This window comes from Platalea leucorodia, assembly GCF_965183815.1.
Source record: "Platalea leucorodia genome assembly, chromosome: Z".
NCBI classification, from domain to species: Eukaryota; Metazoa; Chordata; class Aves; order Pelecaniformes; family Threskiornithidae; genus Platalea; species Platalea leucorodia.
Window position 1 is genome coordinate 10,353,948 of NC_138858.1, and position 23,063 is coordinate 10,377,010.

A 23,063-nucleotide genomic window follows, 5' to 3' on the forward strand; every position below is an offset into this window, starting at 1 on the left:
TTACCTAAAGAACAGCAATTTGTACAAGATCAATTAACCAAAAAAACGACAGAAATTTAAATTAAATTGAATGTCCCTGAACAAGCACAGACCATGCCAAAACCAAGTCACGTAGACAGATCAAGCATACTTGTCGCACAAACAAGTTATGATCCCTTCAGTGCTGAGCGATAGCTCGGACGGACTTTACTCCATTAAGCATTCGCTCTTGACTCAGCCAGTTTCAGCTGCAAGAAAAGTGTCTGAATCTTTAAAAATGAACCCCTATACATACACTCTCGGCCACGGCTGCCTCCTCTTCCCCGTCTGTTGGAAATTCCCCGTCCGCGGCTCACTTCTCTGTCCCCTCGTTTTTCTCTGTTCTCTTTGTTTTCTGAGCTTTCCTTTCCAAGGCTTTTCTTCTTTCCCCCTACAGTCTCCCAAGAAGTCTATTTGGGTAGAACAGAATTACACACAAAAGTCAAAAAGGAAGAGACAGATCCTCATGCAGGCTTCCACCTCACACCCCTCTAGTTCATGGAAAAAAACAGGTATTTGCATACTGTCACATACGTAATACCTTGCAAACTACACTGATACAGATATAAACGCAGGCTGTATTTTTTGGGAAGAGACGATAAAGAAACAAGTTTTAGAAGTTGGATTGTCTTACGGAATGTGAGAATCTCAAATATTTATGGCTCTAATGGACTTTCACTAGTTCAAGGAAGCCTAGATAAAACCACAACGCAGAAAATCTGCGAAGCAAGCAACGGTTTCCCTTTCAACTACCTCCATAAATCTAGCAAGGGAACATGCACAGAGACATCTTTTTCTCCCAAGGAAATGAAAAAATGCTTATAAGCGTCATTGAACAAGAGACTGATGAGAATAAGTACGTGGCCTAAGAGGTGGGGCGGGGAGGGGAAGAAAAAACATTTATCTAGACATACTAGAATTCAAGCACCAAGAGACAGAATGGCAGAACAACAACTTGGGAAAACTGGGGCCATGATAAGCCAGACCATCCACTCTTAACAGCTGCAGCTGATCACACACAGCAATACACAGGAAAAACTATGTCTAAACAAGACAAGGGACCACAGTTCAAACATCAGGCTTCAGCTTTAATATTAAACTCCCTCTTTAAAATAAATTCAGGGATCATATCAGCTCCATAGGACTATCTGTAGGAGTTGAAAATAAAGTTACTAAAACACTTGCTAAGAATATCACAGCACCTCATATATTACGCAATTGCATGGTTAGTTTATTGAGACATAGCTGCAAAGCAAAGAACTATCATATGGCTTCACCTGCCATAGCCCATGTAACTCCATTACACACTAACCCTCCTAGAGCCTGAAAGACACTTCACAGGAGAAAAAACAACTGCACTGACAACTGAAGAACCAAGTCCATATAGTTCAGAATACACTATTATTTCACTGATTGCCATGGTGCCAAAAGATCTTTGTTTTAAGAAATACTCAAAACTGGATGATCCTGCAAAGCTTAAGAGGAAGCAGCCTCTCCTTAGTAAGGTTTTAGATGACTTGGGAAGGATCACTAAAGGGATGACTATGAAAGCATCAGATTCATGCTTTCCCACAATATAATTTTGAGGAAAGCCTTGAGAAGTTGGGCACATCCTTTAAGACACAGGATGGTGCTACCTCTGGGCATGGGAATCCATCAGACTGTCAAAGCTGCCTATTTTCATAAGGAAGCTAACTGATTACAATTTCAGCTGACAATACCTGAGGCAACCCAAATGACAGCTGTGGGCCTGACCTTCAGAAATGTGTAACAGAAGCCTTCCTGCTGACCTGATCTTAGATGGAAAGAAGAATAATCTGAAAGGTCCCCTGTGTTCTATCTTCAAAGGTTTAGGAAGTAAAACATGGTCAGGCATAAAATGGATCTTACAGCTATAGGAAGTTAAATGAACAGAAGTCTTGGGCAAAGAAACATGCCTTTCTGTCCTTTCATCCACAAGACTCTTATCTATCCAAAGCCAGACTGTCACAACTGTTGCAAGCGAAAAGTCTCCATAAAGACTAAGTCGCACAGCATAAAACCTTAAAGATCACAGCATTAAAAAAAAAAAAAAAAAAAAAAAAAAAAAAACTGGCACAGTACCAAAGAAATTATAAATAAGACATTCTAGCTATCACTCCTTGCTCTTCTAATTCCTCAAACTGGATAGACACATCTTCCAAATGAGGTAAAAAAAAAAAACAAACCTTCTAGTGCATCAAAGCAGAGAACAAATTAGAAAGAGATTTGGGAATCTGCATTCAGAAGTACCTCTGCTTCCAACTTTACATCAAATCCATGGTTAAACTGTTCTGGAGTATAATGGCCTTAAAACAAACCCTTCAAGTTGGAGGCCCACAGACTTCCATACAGAAGAATAAATTTCTTCATGCCCTTCAATTATTACTCCTTCCTCCTTAAGCCCTTTGAGTTCTCTGTATTTGTTTCTGAGTTGCATTTTGTCACAGAGAGCAGTGGGTTCAGAGGGACTTGTCAAAAGAGCAGAACATATGGATATGTCGATTCTAATTGATAAATGAGTTCAGAAAGTTTCTTCCATGTCATGATCACTTATAACAATTTGCTAAAGTAAGAAAGCATTTAACATTCTCTATCAACCAGAAAACTGTTTTCAACTAGAAAATAGCAAATATGAGAAGTACTAGAGAACACAAAACCAGCATATTACCAAGACACATTTAATCAAAGTGAGATGCCCTCTTCTACTCCCAACTTGCCAGCTCGCTCAGTATTATATACTTCTGTGTTTTAGATGACCTCAACTCTTATAAATGAAAAGGGGACAGAACAGAAAGTACCCTCAGTCAGAACGGTACGTATCCTAGATTCATGGGGGGGGTGGTAAGTTTCCTCATTAACAATAAGCCAGAGTACACATCCTGACAAATCACAGGAAATGCTGTATGTTCAGCATTAAGAAAGGAAGTCCAGGTTTCTTTCGCAATTTAGATGAGATGGAATCTAGTTTACTGCCTTGGATAAACTGTAAGAAGTCCTTCCAGCAAAAACTTCAACTGCAGCAAGACATATTCTCCTCATATCTCTTAGGATAAAAAAATCACTCCATGCAAAATTATAAGCGACATCATTTCTTGTTATATACTGTGCTGGTTTTGGCTGGGGTAGAGCTAATTTTCTTTATAGTAGCTAGTATGGGGCCATGTTTTGGATTTGTGCTGAAAACAGTGTTGATAACGCAGGGATGTTTTCGTTACTGTTGAGCAGTGCTTACACAGAGTCAAGGCCTTTTCTGCTCCTCACACCACCCCACCAGCGAGGAGGCTGGGGGTGCACAAGGAATCAGGAGGGGACACAGCTGGGAGAAGCTGACCCCAGCTGACCAAAGGGATATCCCACACCATAAAATGTCACACTCAGCATACAAAACTGGGGGAAGAAGGAGGAAGGGGGGGGACGTTCGGAATGATGGCGTTTGTCTTCCCAAGTAACTGTTACGTATGATGGAGCCCTGCTGTCCTGAAGATGGCTGAACACCTGCCTGCTGATGGGAAGCAGTGAATGAATTCCTTGGTTTGCTTTGCTGGCCTGGGCGGCTTCTGCTTTACCTATTAAACTGTCTTTACCTCAACCCACAAGTTTTCTCACTTTTACTCTTCTAGTTCTCTCCCCCATCCCACGGGGCGGGGGGGCACAGGGGGAAGTGAGCAAGCAGCTGTGTGGTCCTTAGCTGCCAGCTGGGGTTAAACCACGACATTGTTTAGTCTCCTCTTTCTGTTTTTCAGTAAAGTCATGCAAATAAGCAACACAGTGAAAGGAACAACTACTGGCTGTATCCTATTATGCCATTAGTAGCATTGTCAATGTAACTTTCAGATGTGGAAACCTCCTCCAACTTCAATACTGGCAACGCACACCTACAGAAGTCGCATGACTTAAAATACCTGCCCGCCCTTTACGTTTATAAAGATTCCCCTTCATGGCAAACACTCAGACTCCGGTCTCAGGGTTGTGGAGGTGCTACAGACTAACTACAAACATTGCAGCAAAAAACAGGGCCATGTCCTACAGAGCACTGAGTTCCGCTGCAGAGTTAAAACTGCTGCACGTAAATGAAAGCCAGAGGACTCTGCAAGAGACCAGCTGAATACCCACAGCATTTTCAAGGTTCAGCCTACTCTAAGGTATATATGCAGTAGAGAAGCTGCCCTGGTCTCCATTTCCTTCAAAAGAATTTGAATAGAGACATGGAAATAGAAAGCTTCTGCAATACAACTTTCCCAATCACTCCTTAGAAGTAGAAAGACGCAGCAAACAGAAGCAGCGGTTTAATATGAAAGTAAAACCTTACCGTGTCTGAACTTCCTTCCAGCAGTATGTTGATTGCTCTGTTCACGTCCCCATTACAATCATGTAGTGCCACTATGCACTCATCCTGGTTTTTCCCCGTCACTTCCATAAGCTGGCAGCAAAAGTCAGACATGTTAAAATATCTAAATTATCATCATAAGAAAATAAGAGTTAGTACCACCACAGATTCCAAGAAACTGCATAGCTACTGTGTTAGAGCAAACCAAAATCCTAAATAAAGGTATATGCATTTTACAGATCTGCTTAGGATTCAGACAAGAGACAGGATGAAACACAAATTACAAGATAATCAAGAAAGCACTCTCACACTTTTTTTTCCTTTATGCTTGCAGCAAATGCTGTCACCCCAGAGACAGCAGTATATGAGGGTAAAGATGTAAAAGACCAGGGTAGCTCCAGTATTGTCCCTTCTCCCTCTCCATCAAACATCCCCCTCTTTATCCCACTGTGTGAGAACAGACATAAGGTAAGCCATGGCAGAGAACAGATCCATCTGGAAAAACATTCAAACTAAGAAAAAGGTTATTTTTCAGCCAGATCAGCTCCCTCGATCTATTTCGGCATAAGGCCACACAAACGGCATAAGTGATGGCTGCTTAGGGAGACCTAGTACTGAATTATGCTCCACGGACCCGCAGTGCACATCCTGAGGAGTGTGGGATGGAAATAATCACAGTCTGTCATGGGACACATCCAGCAACTTCACTCAAAGAAAAAAAAAAACTACGAGCTAGAAATATATATGCGCAATGTAAAATAATGGAGATTTCCTATGCAGAACTTAATTCTTATCCTTCCCACCGGCAGAGCTACAGGCACTATTGATGAGGGTCCTTTGGCTTCAGGAAGTACAAGACTTCACTTCTGGCACAGCAACAGAACAAATTTATAACAAGAACAACAAAAAGCACTTAACAGTGCTTCAGAGGAGGTTTTACAAAGGAAAAGAAATCAAGAAATCTGTTCATCTGCTGCATTAATGCATTCATGTTAATTGTCCTCTCCTTCTGGGTGTACTCCTAGGTTCTTCATGAGTTGTGATGTGTTCACTAGGACAAAATCACCAATACCCACAGCAGAACAGGGACCCGGATTCTCAGTACTGCTCGAACTAATGGTCTCGGCTATAACTGGGTAATGGAAGTTTGAGCATCTACACCTGAAACGTGGCATGGTAGAGGAAATGGTGTGAGATTTCATTTTCACAGTGTAATTCTATCATTTTAATGCATACGCAGATCTGGGAGGTCAGATATTTTTTTTTTTTAAATAACACTTCAATTCGCCTTTAAGCTATGATTACATTTTTACTTTTCCTGAAAAATAGCCAAGATATTAGCAAACTCAGTTTACACAGATGACATATTTTTCCCATGTGCATGTACATGCGGACAAGCTGAATGCACTCTTTATTCTGATGATCATTAAGCATCACAGCCATACTAGAGAGATACAGTCTGGAAGAGACATCAGGACAGATGAGTTTTGGCTTAAAGGCTTGTCTACAGAGGAAAACACACCAGTGTAACTATACAGCCAGAGCTGTATTACCACACAATTTCTTGTAAACAGACTTTACAGTGCAATAAGAGCACCTTTTCCTAGTTAAACTTACGTCCTTCTGAAAAAGGTTTCATCTAAATCAGAAACAGACGCTCTAGCTCCAAAATGTAAGCCAGCTTTGAAGCACCTTATTGCAGGGGATAAAAACTCTGTACCATAAGAAACATACTTGTTTCACTTTATCTTCAAAATCTGCGTCGTTCTTATCGTAGATCATCTGAGCAAGGCGAATCTGTTCTGCTGTTGCCTGAAAAACGCAAACATCCAATAAAGTACACAAAAGGTAACAATATACTTTTTTTAAAGTATCTCTTAGTGTCACTATATTTTTTTCTCCAGATTCCCAAAAAGAACATACAAAACAAGCACAGAGGTGCTATGGGGAAGGGATTAACATCTCCTATGCCCATTTTATAATTAAAAAGTTCGCTGGGACAGAAGCAATTTCAACACATTCTAATGGGTTTGAACCACAGTTAAAGGTCACCACAGAGATAAGACAACCATATAATAAAATAGAATTTACCACAGAAGCCTACGCTTTGATATTACTACTTTTACTTCTATTTAGTATCCACCACTCCAGAGTTAGTTTTATTGTAACAAACTGGCAATGCTATTTCTAAATTAACCACATCTCTGATGATTCCTGCTCACATCATGTTCCACACCTCTCCCAACAACAACCTGACTCTGTAGTTTTACGAGCACTTAAAAAGAGACTGAGTCATGCCTCAAGATTTTGCCTGTGAACAGCTGCACTTATTTTCTTTATACGTGAATACTGGTCTCCGAAAACTGCTACAGGATCTTGCTATTGATGAAGTATTTGTGCTTCTGTAACGTTTCTGGACCACAAATCCATGCTGGCAACTTCTCCAAAAGCTGAAAGACTAAAATGAATGGATGCAGTAAAGTGCCATAAATCTGAACAGGCTATGGCTGCCCCAGAGAGAAAGCAACTCAAGAACACTAATGTCTCGTCGTACAGGCCACTCTTCGTAGCGTGGCATTTGCAGTCTATTTGAACTGCACTCCCATGAAAATACCAAAGATAACTGTATGCTACATGATCCTGGACCTAATTTGATTTCTGCTCAAACAGAAGAGGCTACTGTCTCATGCTAAAGAAGGCTGATGCTGAAGAGAGATGGGACCCAAAATGTGAGTTGATGTTCTGCAGAAGACTTCTTCATCAAGAAAGGGACCACCTCATCCACTGAAATTCCTGACAGAAAGGATTCATCCTGGGCAGCTGGTTGAATCTCACTTTTCAACGTCTCACTTCACAGGGTACCCACATGAAATTCTGTGCCTCATGAGTTCAGACTTAATCAGCTGCTTCGCTTTTGGAGTTTACCACGAATACAAGCTCTAGAGGAGGTTGCCAAGTGTAAATGTTGAGAAGCGTCTAAAAATTACTCCACTGTACACCACCAGCTGCTTATTTTCTGGGAAGTTACCACAGCTCTCCCAGTTCCTTGAGGGAAGCGACATTTGCTGTGCTCAGAGGCGACGTTCCAAGACAATTAGCGTTTGTAACAGAGTTAAGTACTCTGTGCTACTTCACATTTTCAAAGTGTCATGCTGACAGCTTCATACGTCAGTCAGTAACAGAGAGAGCCTGCTCTGGAATTCCCTGTGCCAGCCCTGGTGCCACCCTCCATGAAAGCCTCACGGTCAGTGTGGTGTTCTGTGCGACGGAGCTCTTTCTTTGTGTCTGCTGAGAGCTCAGCAGAGAGCAAAAACGAAAGGTCTGCTAGTTTCAGGAATTAAGCCTTGTTGATCCATCTTCTCACTCAGCCTCCTCAGGCCCACTGCAACTTTTAAGCTAGTGAAGAGATTTCCTTTAAAGATATCCAGAGTAAAAACATTGAGACAATGTAATTTCTGTAGAGGCATTTGACCAGAAACAGGAAGCCATTAAGATTCATTTTCTCCGTAAACCAACTTTTTTTCAAGTCCACGTTAGAAGACAAAAATATACCAATTTTATAACAATATCAAATGTGTGACAGTATCTTCCGTTTTCCTGTGTAAGCAGAGAGCTTAGAAACACGAGTAGGGCAATATCGCTAATATTTATGCCAGTGGATTACACCCAGATGGAATTGAAGACTTGGAAGAAAAAAAAAAAAGAAAAAAAAAAAAACCACCAAAAACCCACAAGATGTGTTTACTACACAAATATCAAATCATTGTCACAAAAAGTTTTGGTTCTTTCCCAGTAAGTGGTTCTTCTTTATTTTTAAGGCACCATCGTTACAAGTAACACTGTAGTATCCTATAAAAGAGTATAATTAAGTTTTAATTGTGACTAAGAAAATAGTAGCATCTTAAGACAACTAAAACTTTACTCAACCTTATAAGATATACTATCTTTGTGGCATAAGAGAGTGAAGGAAATTTTTAACTAACTTTGAACTACCAGAAAACAGAAGTATGGAGATCTTATAATAAAACAGTATATTTGTTACCCAGAAGCAATGCAAAAGAACTGCGATGTAATTTCTTAAATAACTTAAATGATGATCAATGTGATATTATGACAATGAAATCTCCATTTGGGAAAGTAACATTATTGTACATTCAGAAAAATCAAATCAGTGGTGACTAAACAGTAAAATCCCAAACATTTCTGTTGATCTGTAAAGCCTAACCAACCAGGAAGGTCCATCTGACAGCTAAACAATAAAAAAATATGGTGCCCCAAAACACAATTGCTGTTTATTAAATAATCATCTTTTCCACTGAATTGACCAAACCAGTATCTATTATGGAAGAAGTAGAATAAGCGGACAAAACACAGAAAAAGGTCTGTAAGACTTAATGCTTAAAATCAATGAATCACATAGGTTGGAAAGGTCCTCCAGTGATACTCAGTGCAACCTCCCACGGAGAGCATGCCCCACCAGAGGAGCTGCTCGGGGCCAGACAGAGGTCCCACAACCTCTCTAATCCATGACCGTGTTCATGGTAAACAATTTTTTTCCTTTTAACAGCTGGAATTTCCAGTGTTCCAACTTGTACCATTGTCTCTCTGAGAAGAGTCTGGCTTTACCTTTTCTATACCCTTTCATGAGGTACCTGAATAGAAGGCGGCCTTGCCTTCTTAGGGCTAAACAAATCCAGTTCCCTGAGCCACCCCTTATTCATCCTATGCTCCAGCCTCTCGGCCATCTTCGCAGCTCTTTGCTGGACTTGCTCTCATCTGCCCACGTCTGTCTTGCGCCAGGGAACCCAAAACTGGGCAGAGTACTCCACTGCTGTCTTGCAAATGTCAAAAAAGGGGAAACCACCACTTCTCAACCTGCTTGCTACACTCTGCAGCCTTACTTGTTATAAAACAAAAACAAATTCAACTTTGTTGAAAGTCACTTTCTAAATCCACACGTTAGCATGAATCACAACTACACAAAGGGCTGCAGCGCAAGGAGATGATAAGGGCTCAAGCTCACATAATTAATACTGTACAAAACAGAACAAGAGCCCCTCCATGTTAAAGATCAGTCTAGAAAACAATAAAAGACACAATTTCCCACGGGAGCATCTCTAGATTGATGCATTCTCTGCCAGCAGAGAACTGAGGCATCAGTTCAGTTCTTGAATTGAGTCTAATTTTGAGAAGTACATGGCAAGAGAATAATGAGTTGCTAGGAGCAGAGACATTTTGCACTCTCTGTAACCCAGACAAGCACACAACTACTCTGCTGCTGAGAATCAAGACAATGGGGTAAGAGCTTAATTTCAATCTCGCAGATACTCAAAATAATTTTAGTCCGCTAGCAAATGACCATCTTCATTTCACTTTGTGAGGACATTACACAAGAGTTTTAGGATTTTGTAACTTGCAGATAATGCTGAATCATGCTGTAGAACACAGCATGCATCTAACAAAGCTTTTCCCACCCACCCCAATTCCTCTACCGACTAGAAATCTTCTAGCATCTTGAGGCTGGCATATGGAAGAGCTGAGATCTGAGGACACAGAGGTCACAGGACAGAAATCCTGACACAGGCATAGACATAGAATTCCTCACTGATGGGAAATGTTGCTGAAGAACACAAAGCTCCTTTAGAGCCAAGAATACAGGAACAACTTAATGCTGTGCTGGATTACTGAGCAATTAAAGTGAGATATCAAACATACTCTTCCAAAATAGACCATGATTCTTCCCCCCATCTTTTCTCACTTTTTACTTAGGGAAGAAATGCATATCATTACATGCTCAACTTTTAACTCGAAGAAGATGATATAGTAGCACGTACCTGTACTACTTGTTTCTGTGGTTGCGTTGGCTGTGTGGCTGAAATTTGCGTTTTGTCCCGAGTGCCCCGGGTACGTTCACTGCCCACCGAAGTCATCATATACAGTATATACAAAACAATGTATGTACAAAATAGAAAATCTGAAAGGAAAAGAAAAAAAAAGAGCATGAGTTAAGGCAGGGTACTGATTCAATACTCAGATAATGTATAAATGCAGTAGCTTGAACTCTTCCTGCCTTTACCATTAACTCTATACAGAGACTCCTGAGAAAGCAGCTTTAATACACTATTATTGGATTTATTGCAGTCTTTACAGTAAAGGGGGAAAGGCAGGGATAAAAAGCATTTTTGCCAGCTGATTGGGATCTGTCTACATCTGTACTTCCAGACAACATCTAAACCTCACAGCTTGTTCCAGTCATTTAACATACAGACTTTTCTCTCTGCTACTCTACTGAAATTTCAGCTCGAACTGTATCACTCCTTAAATTTCTGTAATACCTGCTGTCTTGTTTTGATGCCTGGAATTTAAACACTCCCATACCCACTCAGAACACTAACGCAAAAATCACATTCACTAACTAGGCAGTTCCTCCCTTCCCCACCATCAAACTGCCTTCCCACACATAAACAGAGGTTATGGCCAACACCCTCTCTACTTCTCACCTCTCATTTATAAGAGAAATGATGATTCTTGCCTTTAAATCCAGCCTCTGTAGCCAGTATTTTTGTTTTGTTCTCCCTCATATTTACTGAAATTATTTACAAAACTACCGGTTACCCTGCTTTAAACATACCTTTGTCATATGGCAACGAAGAAACCCAAAAGAAAACCCAAGCCCCGCACACACATCAATGCTATCCCATTTGTGGCAGTCAGCTTTCATTCTCATTCATCCTCTAGCATTAAAATTACTTTGAAACAACAAATTTGTTATTCCCCCTGCATTTGTACAGCATCTAACACAAGGCTAATTGATGAGTATGGTTTGTAGTAGCTATGATAACTGGAAACAGATCTCTCAGCTGGTCAGAACAGTCACAGTCAACTGCTTGGTTTCTGTCCCCATGACACTGGGAAGTAAAACTGCAAATTTAGGGAACTAAGGACAACGTGCAAGTGGTGCACCTGGGCAGAAGGAGATGTGCAAACAAGCAGCAAAGAGCTTTTACTGCTGTCCCAATGTATGAACGTGCCTCTGAATGCAACTTGTCAGGACAGCAGCTTTGGTGCAAGCTGGCTAGCACTGAGTTCAATGCGCAATAACACTCAGATGAAAACCAAGCAAACTGCTGTGATTGCACGGACAGGATGTGTTCAATACCCAACTGCTCACTAGCATTCACAAGTAATTGGTACTCAACAACTAAAGTGGCAATGAGATGCCTCAGTTTAAACACCAATTCCCGATGCTCAGGAGCCTCATCTAGAACCTAAAAGACAATTAACCCCATTATCATCTAAGTCTCTTTCTCACTTCAGAAATACACTTTCATTGGCCAAAATTGAACCCTGACATTGAATTTCTTTATGTACTCGTTAAAGCATTCAATAAAGTCTGAGGAGAAAGTATATTTCCATGAACTCTTGCATATTTAACAAGCAATGGCCTGCCTTTACCAGGAACTGACTGTAGTATGAGCTGAACTAGAACACTGTGTTTCTCCAGCTTTATGAATCTATTCACCAAAGCCAATCTGTCTCCCAGTCTCTTAAGGCAGGCTAACTTTGTTGTCTTCTAAGCCCCACAACACACAGGCCTTCAGAGCACTGAGCTTGACACCCTAAAAGCCAGATACAGTCAAAACAGAAGTTATTCAAGCTCATGACAACATGTTCTATGGAAAGCAAAATATTAAGTAGATGTGGAGACGGGCTGAACAGCAAGTTCAACGCTTATCGCTGACTATCTGGTTGTGGCTGCCCACTGATACTTTAAACACGTTATGGACAGTCTTCAGTTGAGTTGGCAGTAGTACTTTTGCCCTTTGTGTTAAAATCTGCTTTGTAAGCCTTGCTGACTGGAGTGCCAACATCCAAAAACTTAAATTTATATAGACTAATAATGACCTCGGGGTTGGTGTTTTTGTTTGTTTGATTGGTTGTTTTTTAAATATCGGTCATCTCATCATGATTTGAACCTAGCACAATGAGCAATGAAAAAAAAGCCCTGAACAGAGAACATGACAGAGCACTAACCTCTCTGAAAGACAAGCTAATAGTTTCAAATATGATTGTCTGGAATTAGCCCACTGTGATTTAAGATGCATTGAGAAACTATAACTCTATGGGGTCTCAACTTGTTTATCACTTCTGAATTAACATCATGTTTACACAGATTCTGGTACCTAGGAATTCCAACATACATTTCAATGCTATTTTCTCTAATCTCACCAAAGCTACTCAAAATATTGTGATCCATGTTTTGGACATGACAGCAGTACACACATGTTAAAACAAAGAGTTTTCTGTTTGTTTGTAAAGCACACGCTGAACTATAGCCTACACTTCTGACAGCCAGGCAACCTACGGTACCTGAAGAGGATTGTGTCTTTTCCTTGTCTCCTAACATGTATTTTACAGTGTCTCCGTGCCACAGCTGTTTAAGCCATGTTTGTTTTTCAGGATGAAAGGATACTTTAAAGAAAAAGGCAGGCACACAGATGTTTGAAACACACCTGAGGGATGAAGCAGCACAGCAAGATCAGCCTGCTGGTGTGAACGGAGCCAAACAACCTGAACAGTAAAATGGGATCTTTAAAGAAGATCCTCATCTTGCTGACCAGGCAGCCCACGAGCAGCACAATTTGGCAACAGGTCCAAAGCAGAAAACCAGCGAAGGTGAGAGCCTCTTCCTGGCAGCAGTATGGACTTGCACTTGCTTCAAACAAGTGCGGAAACACGCTTTCAGTTTGACGTTCCTCATCAAGCCAACATGGACATGTTATAATCATTTGAGACATAATCCAGTCTTCTTAGAAGTACAACTGGCAGCTTGATATAAAGAGAGCTTTCAAAATAAAGCTATTTTATTTCCCCTTAGTTGGCTCCCACTATCTACAGGCAGTGTCCAGACACAGAAACCAGCCCAGCCCCAGCGTGCACGAGGAGCAGCTGAAGGGCTCTGCTCTGCCGCCGACGGCGCACTGACCAGGGAAACATCGCACCTCCCTGGCACAGGCATGCCTTCACCGCGCCGGGCTGAGGCTTCACACCCTACCACACCTACTTTAGAGTACCGAAGCAGCAGGCAGAAGGGAGGCAGATAGCCACTGCCTTCAAATTACCCTAGTGACTACAGTTTCGACCATTAAGTGGGATATTATTAATTAATAAGATGGAGCTGAACAAGAACATTTCCTTGCTTGCAAAGCAGCTTCTTATTTTCTCCGATTCCTCATATTAAAGTCTGTTTGGCAGGCTGTTGTCATAGCAATGAGTAGGATATCACAAACTGACAAACTTTTAACTGCAGATCAAATGAGGAAAGAAGATTTGAGACTGGGAGGAAGACAACTCTTAATTAAAATCTGTTTAATAAAGATCAAAAAAAGCATTCAGACAAGCAGATGTTTAAGTTTCCATGTCAGGGTCTGGCTCAGTGCGAAGTCCCTCATCAGCAGTTAGTACTTGACCTTGTAGACACATTGCAACTCTAGTAAGCAGCCAAAACAGTTGTATTTTGAAGAAACAGATGCGCATTAAATGAAACAGACCCCCACAGCACTACCAAAAAAGGAGGAGAAAGCGTTAGAGACTGGACTTCCCAGAACTGTTGTGTAAAGAATGTGTTCATACTTTCTTTCATGACAATAAAAAGAAGAGGCACAAGACTGCTGTAAACCTTTTTTTCACTAATGTAATCTGGTATCTCCAGAGGAAGGTTGTCTTTGCTTCTACTTTAAAAACAAACAAACAAAACAAAACAAACAAAAAAAAACCACAAAGCAAAAAAAACCCTTTGATCAGTAGTTAAGAAAATGGTTCAAGTATGTTCAGCTTCTCAAGCACTAAGGAATTCAAATTTCAGCACTTCCTCGTAAGGCAAATACTTAGACTTAAAAATGGAAAGCAACAGAAGCATTTAAGAGGAAAATCATCCCAAATCTCAATGTTTTGTTTGTTCTAGTGTTTCTGTCGGTACAGCAAGTTTAGTCCAAGAACCTACACTACAACAGCAGATATATATTGTATAACAAGCCGTCACCAGACGGTGATAGAATGGCAACAATTATTCTAGTTTCCAAAAGCAGTATTTAAGTGTTGGTATCTCAACACTCAACTTTCCTGAGGAGACCAAATCCCACCTCCTCCCAAAGTCTCCAATACCATAAGTCTTATTCAACACACTTAGTTGGATTTTTGCTCTGGATTTTAGAAGGAAAAGAGGAAGGCAAAGAATCAAGGAGTAGCTGAAGGCATATCAACACAAAAAACAGGTTTTTAAAGCTATCATAATGCTTTCTTTGCTCTTTGCAATTTTCCTTCGGCAAGAAATCTAGTCCTTTTAGACTCAAAGAAGTCAGAAAAGCTAGAGATATACAGGATACAAATTGACTTGACAGGGTGGCAAGCCCCACAAAACGCAGTAAATCCATAGGTGAACTTTCAGGGAAAGACCACGCACTGCAATACCACCTGACTTTCAAGAATCCTTCTGAAGTTAAATGTTCACTTCCATCGGCTGAACAAAATACTTGCAGTTTCAATTCTTTTCCTGAGGCAGTCTCAAGAAAGTTATTTTCTTGACTTTCTGGACAAGGAGCTGTGATAAAGAACACTGTGCAGAAATCTCTGTGAACACCTTAAAAGTGTGATTGCTTTTTTATACTCTAACCACAAAGCTACTCAGTCAAGGATTTCTCACAATGACAGGGTGAGGAAAAGGCTGCAGGACACAGCCTCATGATGGCATGACTGCTGTACATGTACAATGAGTCTAGATCTTACTGCTATGGCAGTAGCATGGCATCACAACAAGGAAAAAGAGCAGAGGAAAAGAATTATGTCTGCAAAGCATCGCTGCAATGCATTTCCCTCAAGTGCTGTTGTCTAAAGAATCTCACCACCTTTATTACTGCTTGAAAGGGGAAAAGAGTTTGCAAAAGTCAGATGTTCCTCAGGAGCAGTGCTGATTGCTCAGTGTCTGTACTGCCCCAAGCCAACAATACTGAACCTGAGCTTATGGATCCTGGGAGGATTCATGTCTCATCTTACAGTCTTCTGTGGTAAATAGGAAGAATATTGATGGCCAGGAGTAGACCTGCGTCACTGGCAGAACACCACAGGAGAGAGAAATTGTACTATCTGTATGCTCCCATGTTTTACCAAGAAAAGAAGATTGCTGGGAGTGGCCAGAGTACCAGCGCAAGCATATAAACGAACATATACGTTTCCAGTTGTGCTAGCAAAGCGTACTCAATAAACAAGTGAATACTCTTACCCACCTTTCTTAAAACTCACCAAGTTGTTAGCTGAAATTATTAATCTGCCAAGTCAATCTATAATTAGCTAAGAACAAACCCTAATCTAAAAAAAAAAATGTTCATTTCAAGGATTGGTATTCCTAAGCAAACATTATACAAAGGAAGACAAAGAAATATACAAATAGGTCTTATAAATAAATGAAAAGACAGCATTGTTTTGGAAGAGAAAGAAGTGCTCATCTTCAAAAGACTGGAGTTTGGCAAAGGCTGGTCATGTATCCAGAGGCCCTCTCAAAAGCATGATGTGGAAGGGGCACTGAACAGTGCAGATTTTCCACTAGTAGAGCAGGTTTCAGTCATGAAAGTTATGTATTACCATTAACATTATTTTAAAAAATCTTCTAATCTTATAATATCTATCTTTGCTACTACCCCAGTGTCTCTACCTAACAGACATGTTTTACATTTTAGTTTATACTGGTGATTATCCTAGCTTTAATCAAAATCTGCCAACTACACCCAATAAACATCCAGTAGACTTGCCCTCATCATTACTTTATAAATATTCAAACTTTAGAGGGAAAAAGTGCCCTTATTCATACCAAAATTTCAGAAGGAAGAACCTAAATTTCCCCAAATTCAACTTTCATTAGTATTTAAAAGAGAAAAAAAAAATTGCACTAAAATCAGAGAAGCTTAACTGACTTTCACGTAGGTCTTTATCTTTCACTCAACCAAGGCTCTGCTGCTGTCAGAAGACAACCCTCCTGAGTGATTCTGGACAATCAAAAGGCCGTGAATGTCCTAGATGTTTCAGAGGACTTGACCTTATGTTTCAGATATCTGTATCTAAGACAAAGTCACTGTTCTCATCCTTTGCTGCCTTTCCGCAAGAAGAACGTCATTTTAGATAGCAACCAGTTGGATTTCCACATGCAAAAAGAATAAAGTCCTGCTCCCTGTCCTAACTAATTACATACCCCATGTTTGCAAAGACCTGCAAGATGCACTAGTTACCAGCACTTACCATTGACTGTAATGAAACTTTAAGTAACAGAGACCCAGTTAGACTAACTGCATGGTATTTTCTATCTAAGCACCAGTCTCAGAACTAGAAGATCTTACTAGACCATAATCCTGACCAGACCACAGTTGTTGCCATGAACTAGACAAAAAAAAAAAAAAAAAAAAAAAAAAAAAGGCTACACTGGTCCACGCAGAAATATATAGAAAATTCTCTTTCAGAAGCAGCAATCATGGGGATCCTGTGAGGAAGAGGCAACACCAAGTTCACTTTTGAAGTATGTTTCTCTGCTGAGGAATATTTTAAGAAAAGCTTTGGCCTGTCTTGATATTCTAAGACCTGAAGAAGAATTAAATACATATTCCTGTCAACTTTGATGGAAGGACGTCATTTCTTGCCTTCTGTCATAGAAAAGGTGTTTCTGATGTGAACCCTCTCCAAAAGCTACCAAAGTAAAAGAGAGAATGCATTCCCATCACTGACCACACCGTATGCTGTCCTGAACTGTCAACTGACTCAGTATCTCAAGTTAGGAACCATACGGAGACCACTGTGGCTCAGAGGTGGTTCCTGGTGCTTGCACAGCCATGCACACACTACTTCCTCTTGCTACAGCAGGAAAGGAACACCTCCATTTCCGAGTCCTCTGCTCTCTTATTTTCTGGCCTAAGGAGAGAAAATGCTAGCCAAGTCAATACACAGTATACTCTCTGTTTATTCCATCACTGCTACATTCAGTGGTGAAGAACCATCAGTATTGCAAATCTCCTCTTCATAACTGTTTCTCTGGGTTTATCCCCCCCAAAAAATGGAACAATCAATGAAGAAAACCAGAAAAGGTAAAGCCCTTGGTGTTTTCCCTCCTAAGATTTCCCGAACAGCATCCAGTGAAAGGGCACTACAGTGTCTACAACTTCCAACAAAGCAGCAGCTAGCCGAACTACAGCCTAGTCACCCCCTGCAACAAATAGTCAGATTGAATTATACACTGCATTAACTAGGAGGCTTGTAAAAATCATTAACTAGTACTTCACAGAAGGAAAAGTTTATTGCAGCTGAGGAAAAAACTGAACTAGCAGGTTTTTCAGGGCTGAAAATCATTACCCTCTGCAGCCAGAACTAACAGAGCCTTCCCGAAGTCACACACAAGTGGAGGACGGCTGAGCAGAGCTTGGGACAAAAAAAAAAGTGACTAGAATTTTAATTCCTGTTTAGAACCTGGCTATACATTCATTCAAAATTCAATCCATAGTGCAGGTAGAACCCAAACAGTTTATTCCGTTAAAATGAAGTTTCATCTCACATCTAATACCATGCAACTGCAAGCTGTCACCAGAAATGGCATACCTGCTCCCCTACTCCTTAACCACATAATATTGCTACTTCCCTTCAATCAGACTAACGATCGTGCAGCTGCAGAGGGAGTTGGTTCAGTGAGCTGACCCAAGAGCAAACTAAACCCTCTAAAACAAAACAGTAAGTCAGTTGAATAAGCTTATCCAGTGGAAAACTATGTGGCTATACAGCTGCTGAATCTGACACGAGGGACAGAGATCAAGTTCATGCGGGAAGGGGAACTTGCATTTCAGCAGCCATGTACCATTATAACACAGGTAAAACGTGAGGTTTCATGTTTTGTTTTCCTGGGATGCAGTACTGCCAGACTTGATCCTGGTCAGGTGCTCTGCACTTAACAACAGGAAAAAAAAACAAAAAAAACCCAAAAAAAACAACATTAAAAATGCCTTGTAGGCATTTTAAAAACTAAAAACATCTCAGGAAGGGACTCTGCCAGCAGAGAGTGACCTTGAATATATCACTGTCTTATGGCACATATATACTTTTGATCACCAGTGGGAAAATAGAGACTTGTATCACCTTTACTAAGGAACACTAATGGCCAGCCTCTTGGATACCTGTTAGCATTCAGTAACTTGCAGTGAAGAATACACTTATAAAAATTTGGAGATGCTTCTATCCAAACAAGAGGAAGCTATACTCAACCAACATTAGGAGAGCCTGACTAACACAACTTACAGCAATCTAGAATACAGTCCTTTCCCCCAGCCACAGTCTACATTCAGTTTCAGGCATCAAACTAGAGACTCAAACTACCCTAAAACAATTTAGCCAGCAAAAGCAATCTTAATGGTTTTGTACACACAACTAAATATTCGATGGTTCTGCTGGTCATCTTTCAATTTCACTTTCACAGGAATAGCACACTTAAACATCCACCCTTTCCCTATCAAAAGCACCACCTTGAGAAGGCTTGCTCCCTCTGCCAGCTCATTAAAACTCAGCATTCCCTCTGAGGGGGAAAGGAGGAAAGCCAGACAGACTTGTCCAGGAAGACAGGCCTGGGTGACTTGTAAGTTCTTCAGATGGCTCACTCCACCAAAAAAAAAAACAAAAGGCAAAGCCTCTGCAGAATGTAGTAATTTGCACAACCTTCCAGTCTGTCCAAGATGAATTCAGGGATCAGCTAGAAGCCCAGGTGAGCTCAGGGCACACACACACATATACATATATACATATAGGTGAGGAAACAGCTGCAGAGTATGAACTAAACAAGTTACAGATGTTCTCTTCAAAGAATACGTGGAAGGACATATAATCTCAGGTCACACTCTGGGTAAGCTATCAGTACTACAAGAAAAAAAATTATTTAAGTAGTCAAAGCATCTCAGATAAGACTAAAGAACACCACTAAAGCTGCACAGGACTTATGACCTTCCTGTATTAACTGTGACCAACTTGTCTCAAAACCACCATTTCCCACGCCTCTAGCGACAATGTCAGCAGGACACTTTTGAAACAGTTTAAGCTTGGGCTATGTCAGTACATACAACATGAGCTACAAGAATGCATCAAGGACACTTCAGGCTTGCAGTTTGCCAATAGTGCCAACCGTAAGACAGAACAGTTAAAAAAACCCCAAACCTTCAGTGGATCAGCCCCCTATCAATCATCACCATTACAATCAACAGCTAGCTGTAGCCACAGGATGAGTAATTCATGCAACAGCAAAAAAGGAGAAAAAAAACCAAACTGTTAAAGTAACAAAAAAAAAAAAAAAAACACCTTTAAAAAAAAAAACTTACTAGGAATGCTAATCCAGATTGAACTGGTACCAGAACAAAAAAAAGATGCTGAATAGTAACAGGAGCAGGGAAAAAGGCAAGTACTGGGAACTGTCATCTTTGGCTATTAAACTGCAGAAATGCATATTTCAGCTATTTGCTCTGATGTAACGCCCCATATCTAAACAGCTCCTAAAATTAATTGCTGTTTACACAGAAAAACAAACCAGTAAGAATATTCAGGTTGAAATCCAGGTACTCCAAATGACAGAATGAAATAGCTAACACAAGCTGGGAGCCACGCAGCCAGGGCAGCACCCAGAAGGAGGAATTCGCTTTGAGCAGGGTTCTTGTAAACAAGGTGGCACATAGGAAGCAGCCCTCGACGTCGGACAACTCACTGCCAGATCACGAACACGCTTGGCACTTGTGCTCTCCCTGCCCCCTCCGGCTCCCTCCCGCGTCGCCGTACCGCGCTCTCCTGGAACAGCTTCCAAAGGAATTCTTTGAATAGAAACAGATACAAGCAACAGGACTAAAAATAGCCAAGCAAGAGCAGAGACATTTGTTACATTCTCACACTGGCGGAAACACACTCAACTGCATCAAAAAAAGGGCACCTAGTTAATTCACACTAAAATTGTCAACGAGGAACAAAGTAGAAAGTGCTACCATAAAAAAAAGTTTGGGAGGGGAGGATTAGTTTGGACTTGCGACACTGATGAGTGATCTGATGAGATCACGTTACAACACTCACAACAAAAGGCAATGGTTAAATTACAAGCCGCAAGTGATATAAACGCAAATGCACTAAGTAATCTGTAAGGCTATATCTATAAAATGTGCTAAAAACCTCGTGATATCAGATTTTTTATTCTAGCTTCAGAGTTTTGGTAGCAACACCAAAGAGCTCAGGTATCATTCCTGCACCTGTACAGAGCCCTGCTCCTTGAACTAGATACTGAGGGAAGACAACCAGTACAGATCACTGCTTGCGATACGCTCACATACTCAGAAAACCGAAGAAAACCCAGAGTCTTGCTGAAAAAACACTCTTTTAAGTAAAGTAAGATATTCTACAACACCCTTCTATAATTTTCCCCCAGATGATGATATTTCTCAAGGTTCATCTTAGGCAAGAGGAGAATCCACCAAAATAAAAACCTAATTTTTTCGCAGTGACGTATAAGAGACTGAATATAAAGTTCCAGGAGGAGGAAAAGAAACAATAGTTTCTAAGGCAGTATTATTAAAGGTTTTCTTCCATTTCAATCTTATGCTTTTACTGTGCATAAAATCTTGATGAAAACTCATGGTCATCTGGGTCAGGTTAGCTTTCCAAAGTGAAACACTGCGAGAAGCTGACTGCTTTTTCAAACTTACTGTCAGGTGCTCAGAGACAAGCAGCCACAGAAACAGCACTGAGAACTGAAAGCTGTAAGAGATGATTTTTATTTCTCTGCCAGCTCCGGATTGCTCCTTCTATGGTCATGACTGTTGTCTAGCTCTAAACAAGGTAGGGTTTATTATTTTCCTTTGATACTAATCCTCATCTTGACCTGCTTCGGTCATAAAACTTGGTTTTACCCCAAGCTTTACCACTTGATTTTGAGCATTACTCATTATCATAACTTCTCAACTTGGTGTCATGTGTAAATTCACTTACTCTTGTTCCATCATTCTAGAAGTTTACGTGAGGTCAGGTCTACCTGATCTGCACCAAAACAATACCAAGCTATCCACCGAGATGAAGGATTAACAATCTTTACAACTTCAAACATAGAACACGCTAGAAAGGAGCAAGTAAATAAAAAGCCATCCACACAGAATTCAAATCTACAAGCAGGAATAAAGACATCCAGGCTGTTCCTGTGTGTTTAATATTAAAAAAAGCAAACTGAAATTAATCTCCCACTTCTTAGTTAGTTTATTAACCTTTTTAAAGAAGATACCCAGGAGACAAGCTGCTCACATGTGATGTCAAACTGCCCAAAGTTTTATTGCACTTAATTCAGTATTTCCTCTCCAACATAAGTGGGGGGGGAACCACCCATAGGCTTCTTCTAAGACCCAGAGTCACTGCTCCAGCCCCCCATCTTTACCTTTTTCTGCAAGTCTGGACTGACTTAAATGTTGCTTGGCTCCCACACATTTTCTGTCTCCAGCAGGAGGTTCTCACTCTCCTCCACCACTTCTTCCCAAGCCAGACTAGCTTATAATAACATTGAAGAAAAGTGCAAAGAATCATTTTTTTGAAGTTTGCACAATCTGAATAAGAATATAAAGTTTTTCTTCAAAACATCCTTCCTATTGATAGCCCATTATGAAATACCTCTTCACAGAAATTTATTCACTTATTTTCTTAAAGCTTACATTCCCTTTTAAACATATTTTTATATTCTGCTGGGTTATTCATTACTATGCTGTACTAACCTAACAGCCCCTGATTCCACGGAGGTATGCCAGGTTTATATACTGTGCAAGGTAATATTAAAACACCTAAGTAGAAAACCTGTCTTCTAAAACACCCCAAGAAGATATTAGTCACCTGCTTATTTTACCATCAGTCTAAAAGACCAAGCACTCTGCTGCAAGATGAAGTTACTTTTGAAAGAAAAGGGACGTGCACTCTTCACATCTTAAGTTTCTGAAACAGTTAGCTTATTTATATTAATTGCAGCACCTCACCCTCAGTACACATGTGAATTCGGAGATTGCACCTGGAATACGTATCTTGCTAACTGCGGTGTTCAACTCTAGCAACAGCACCAAAATATTACAGGTATTAGCTTTAGATATCATACTGTACCTACAAAAACTTCACTGAACAAATGGTTTGGCAATGACAATCTTTAAAACCATTTCAGCAGAAGATGATAAACATCAGTTTTCTCCAAGCAAACAAAAAAGCCGTATGTATGCAGAAGTCAAGCAAAGGATGAGGAAGGGATGACCAAAATAAATTATTACAAGTTTTAAAAATTGCATTACAAACTTAAGTAAAGCTTTTTAATCACAATAATACTTTTCAGTCATTTACAGAATGTTATATAAATACTCTAGCACAACAGGGGATTGTTAAGCACACTTGCTGCAAAAGCCAAGATGACACTGTAAGTAAACTGAGAAACCAATGGTAGGCAAATTTAAAATGCAGAACTGCATGATGTTTTAAATGTGTTCTCAATTTAACACACGAAGACTGTTTTTTGAGTTCAATGAGTACACTGCCCAAAACATGGCCTTTGGAAAACTAGTAAGAAGAACCTGATTCACTAGACTAAGGTGAAAATAAAAATCGTAAAAGGAAAAATGCAACTCGTCATTCT

General features: G+C 40.4%; 1 protein-coding gene across 16 annotated transcripts in view; it reads right to left on the reverse strand.

The window, feature by feature from the left end:
- The window catches only part of LOC309603012 (ubiquitin-associated protein 2-like), an 80,258-nt gene that overhangs the window by 46,758 nt on the left and 10,437 nt on the right, over positions 1–23,063 (reverse strand). For 12 of the 16 annotated variants that reach the window (XM_082337290.1, XM_082337289.1, XM_082337288.1 and 9 more), the window contains exons 2-5: positions 10,201–10,340; positions 6,101–6,178; positions 4,349–4,459; positions 275–428 (exon numbers count right to left, since the gene is read on the reverse strand). In XM_082337290.1, the coding sequence (XP_082193416.1) occupies positions 275–428; positions 4,349–4,459; positions 6,101–6,178; positions 10,201–10,299 (442 nt within the window). In that variant the 5' untranslated portion in view covers positions 10,300–10,340. Of the gene's footprint in view, positions 1–274; positions 429–4,348; positions 4,460–6,100; positions 6,179–10,200; positions 10,341–23,063 lie in introns of those variants that run through there. The other 4 variants (XM_082337294.1, XM_082337293.1, XM_082337295.1 and 1 more) reach the window with 2 other exon arrangements.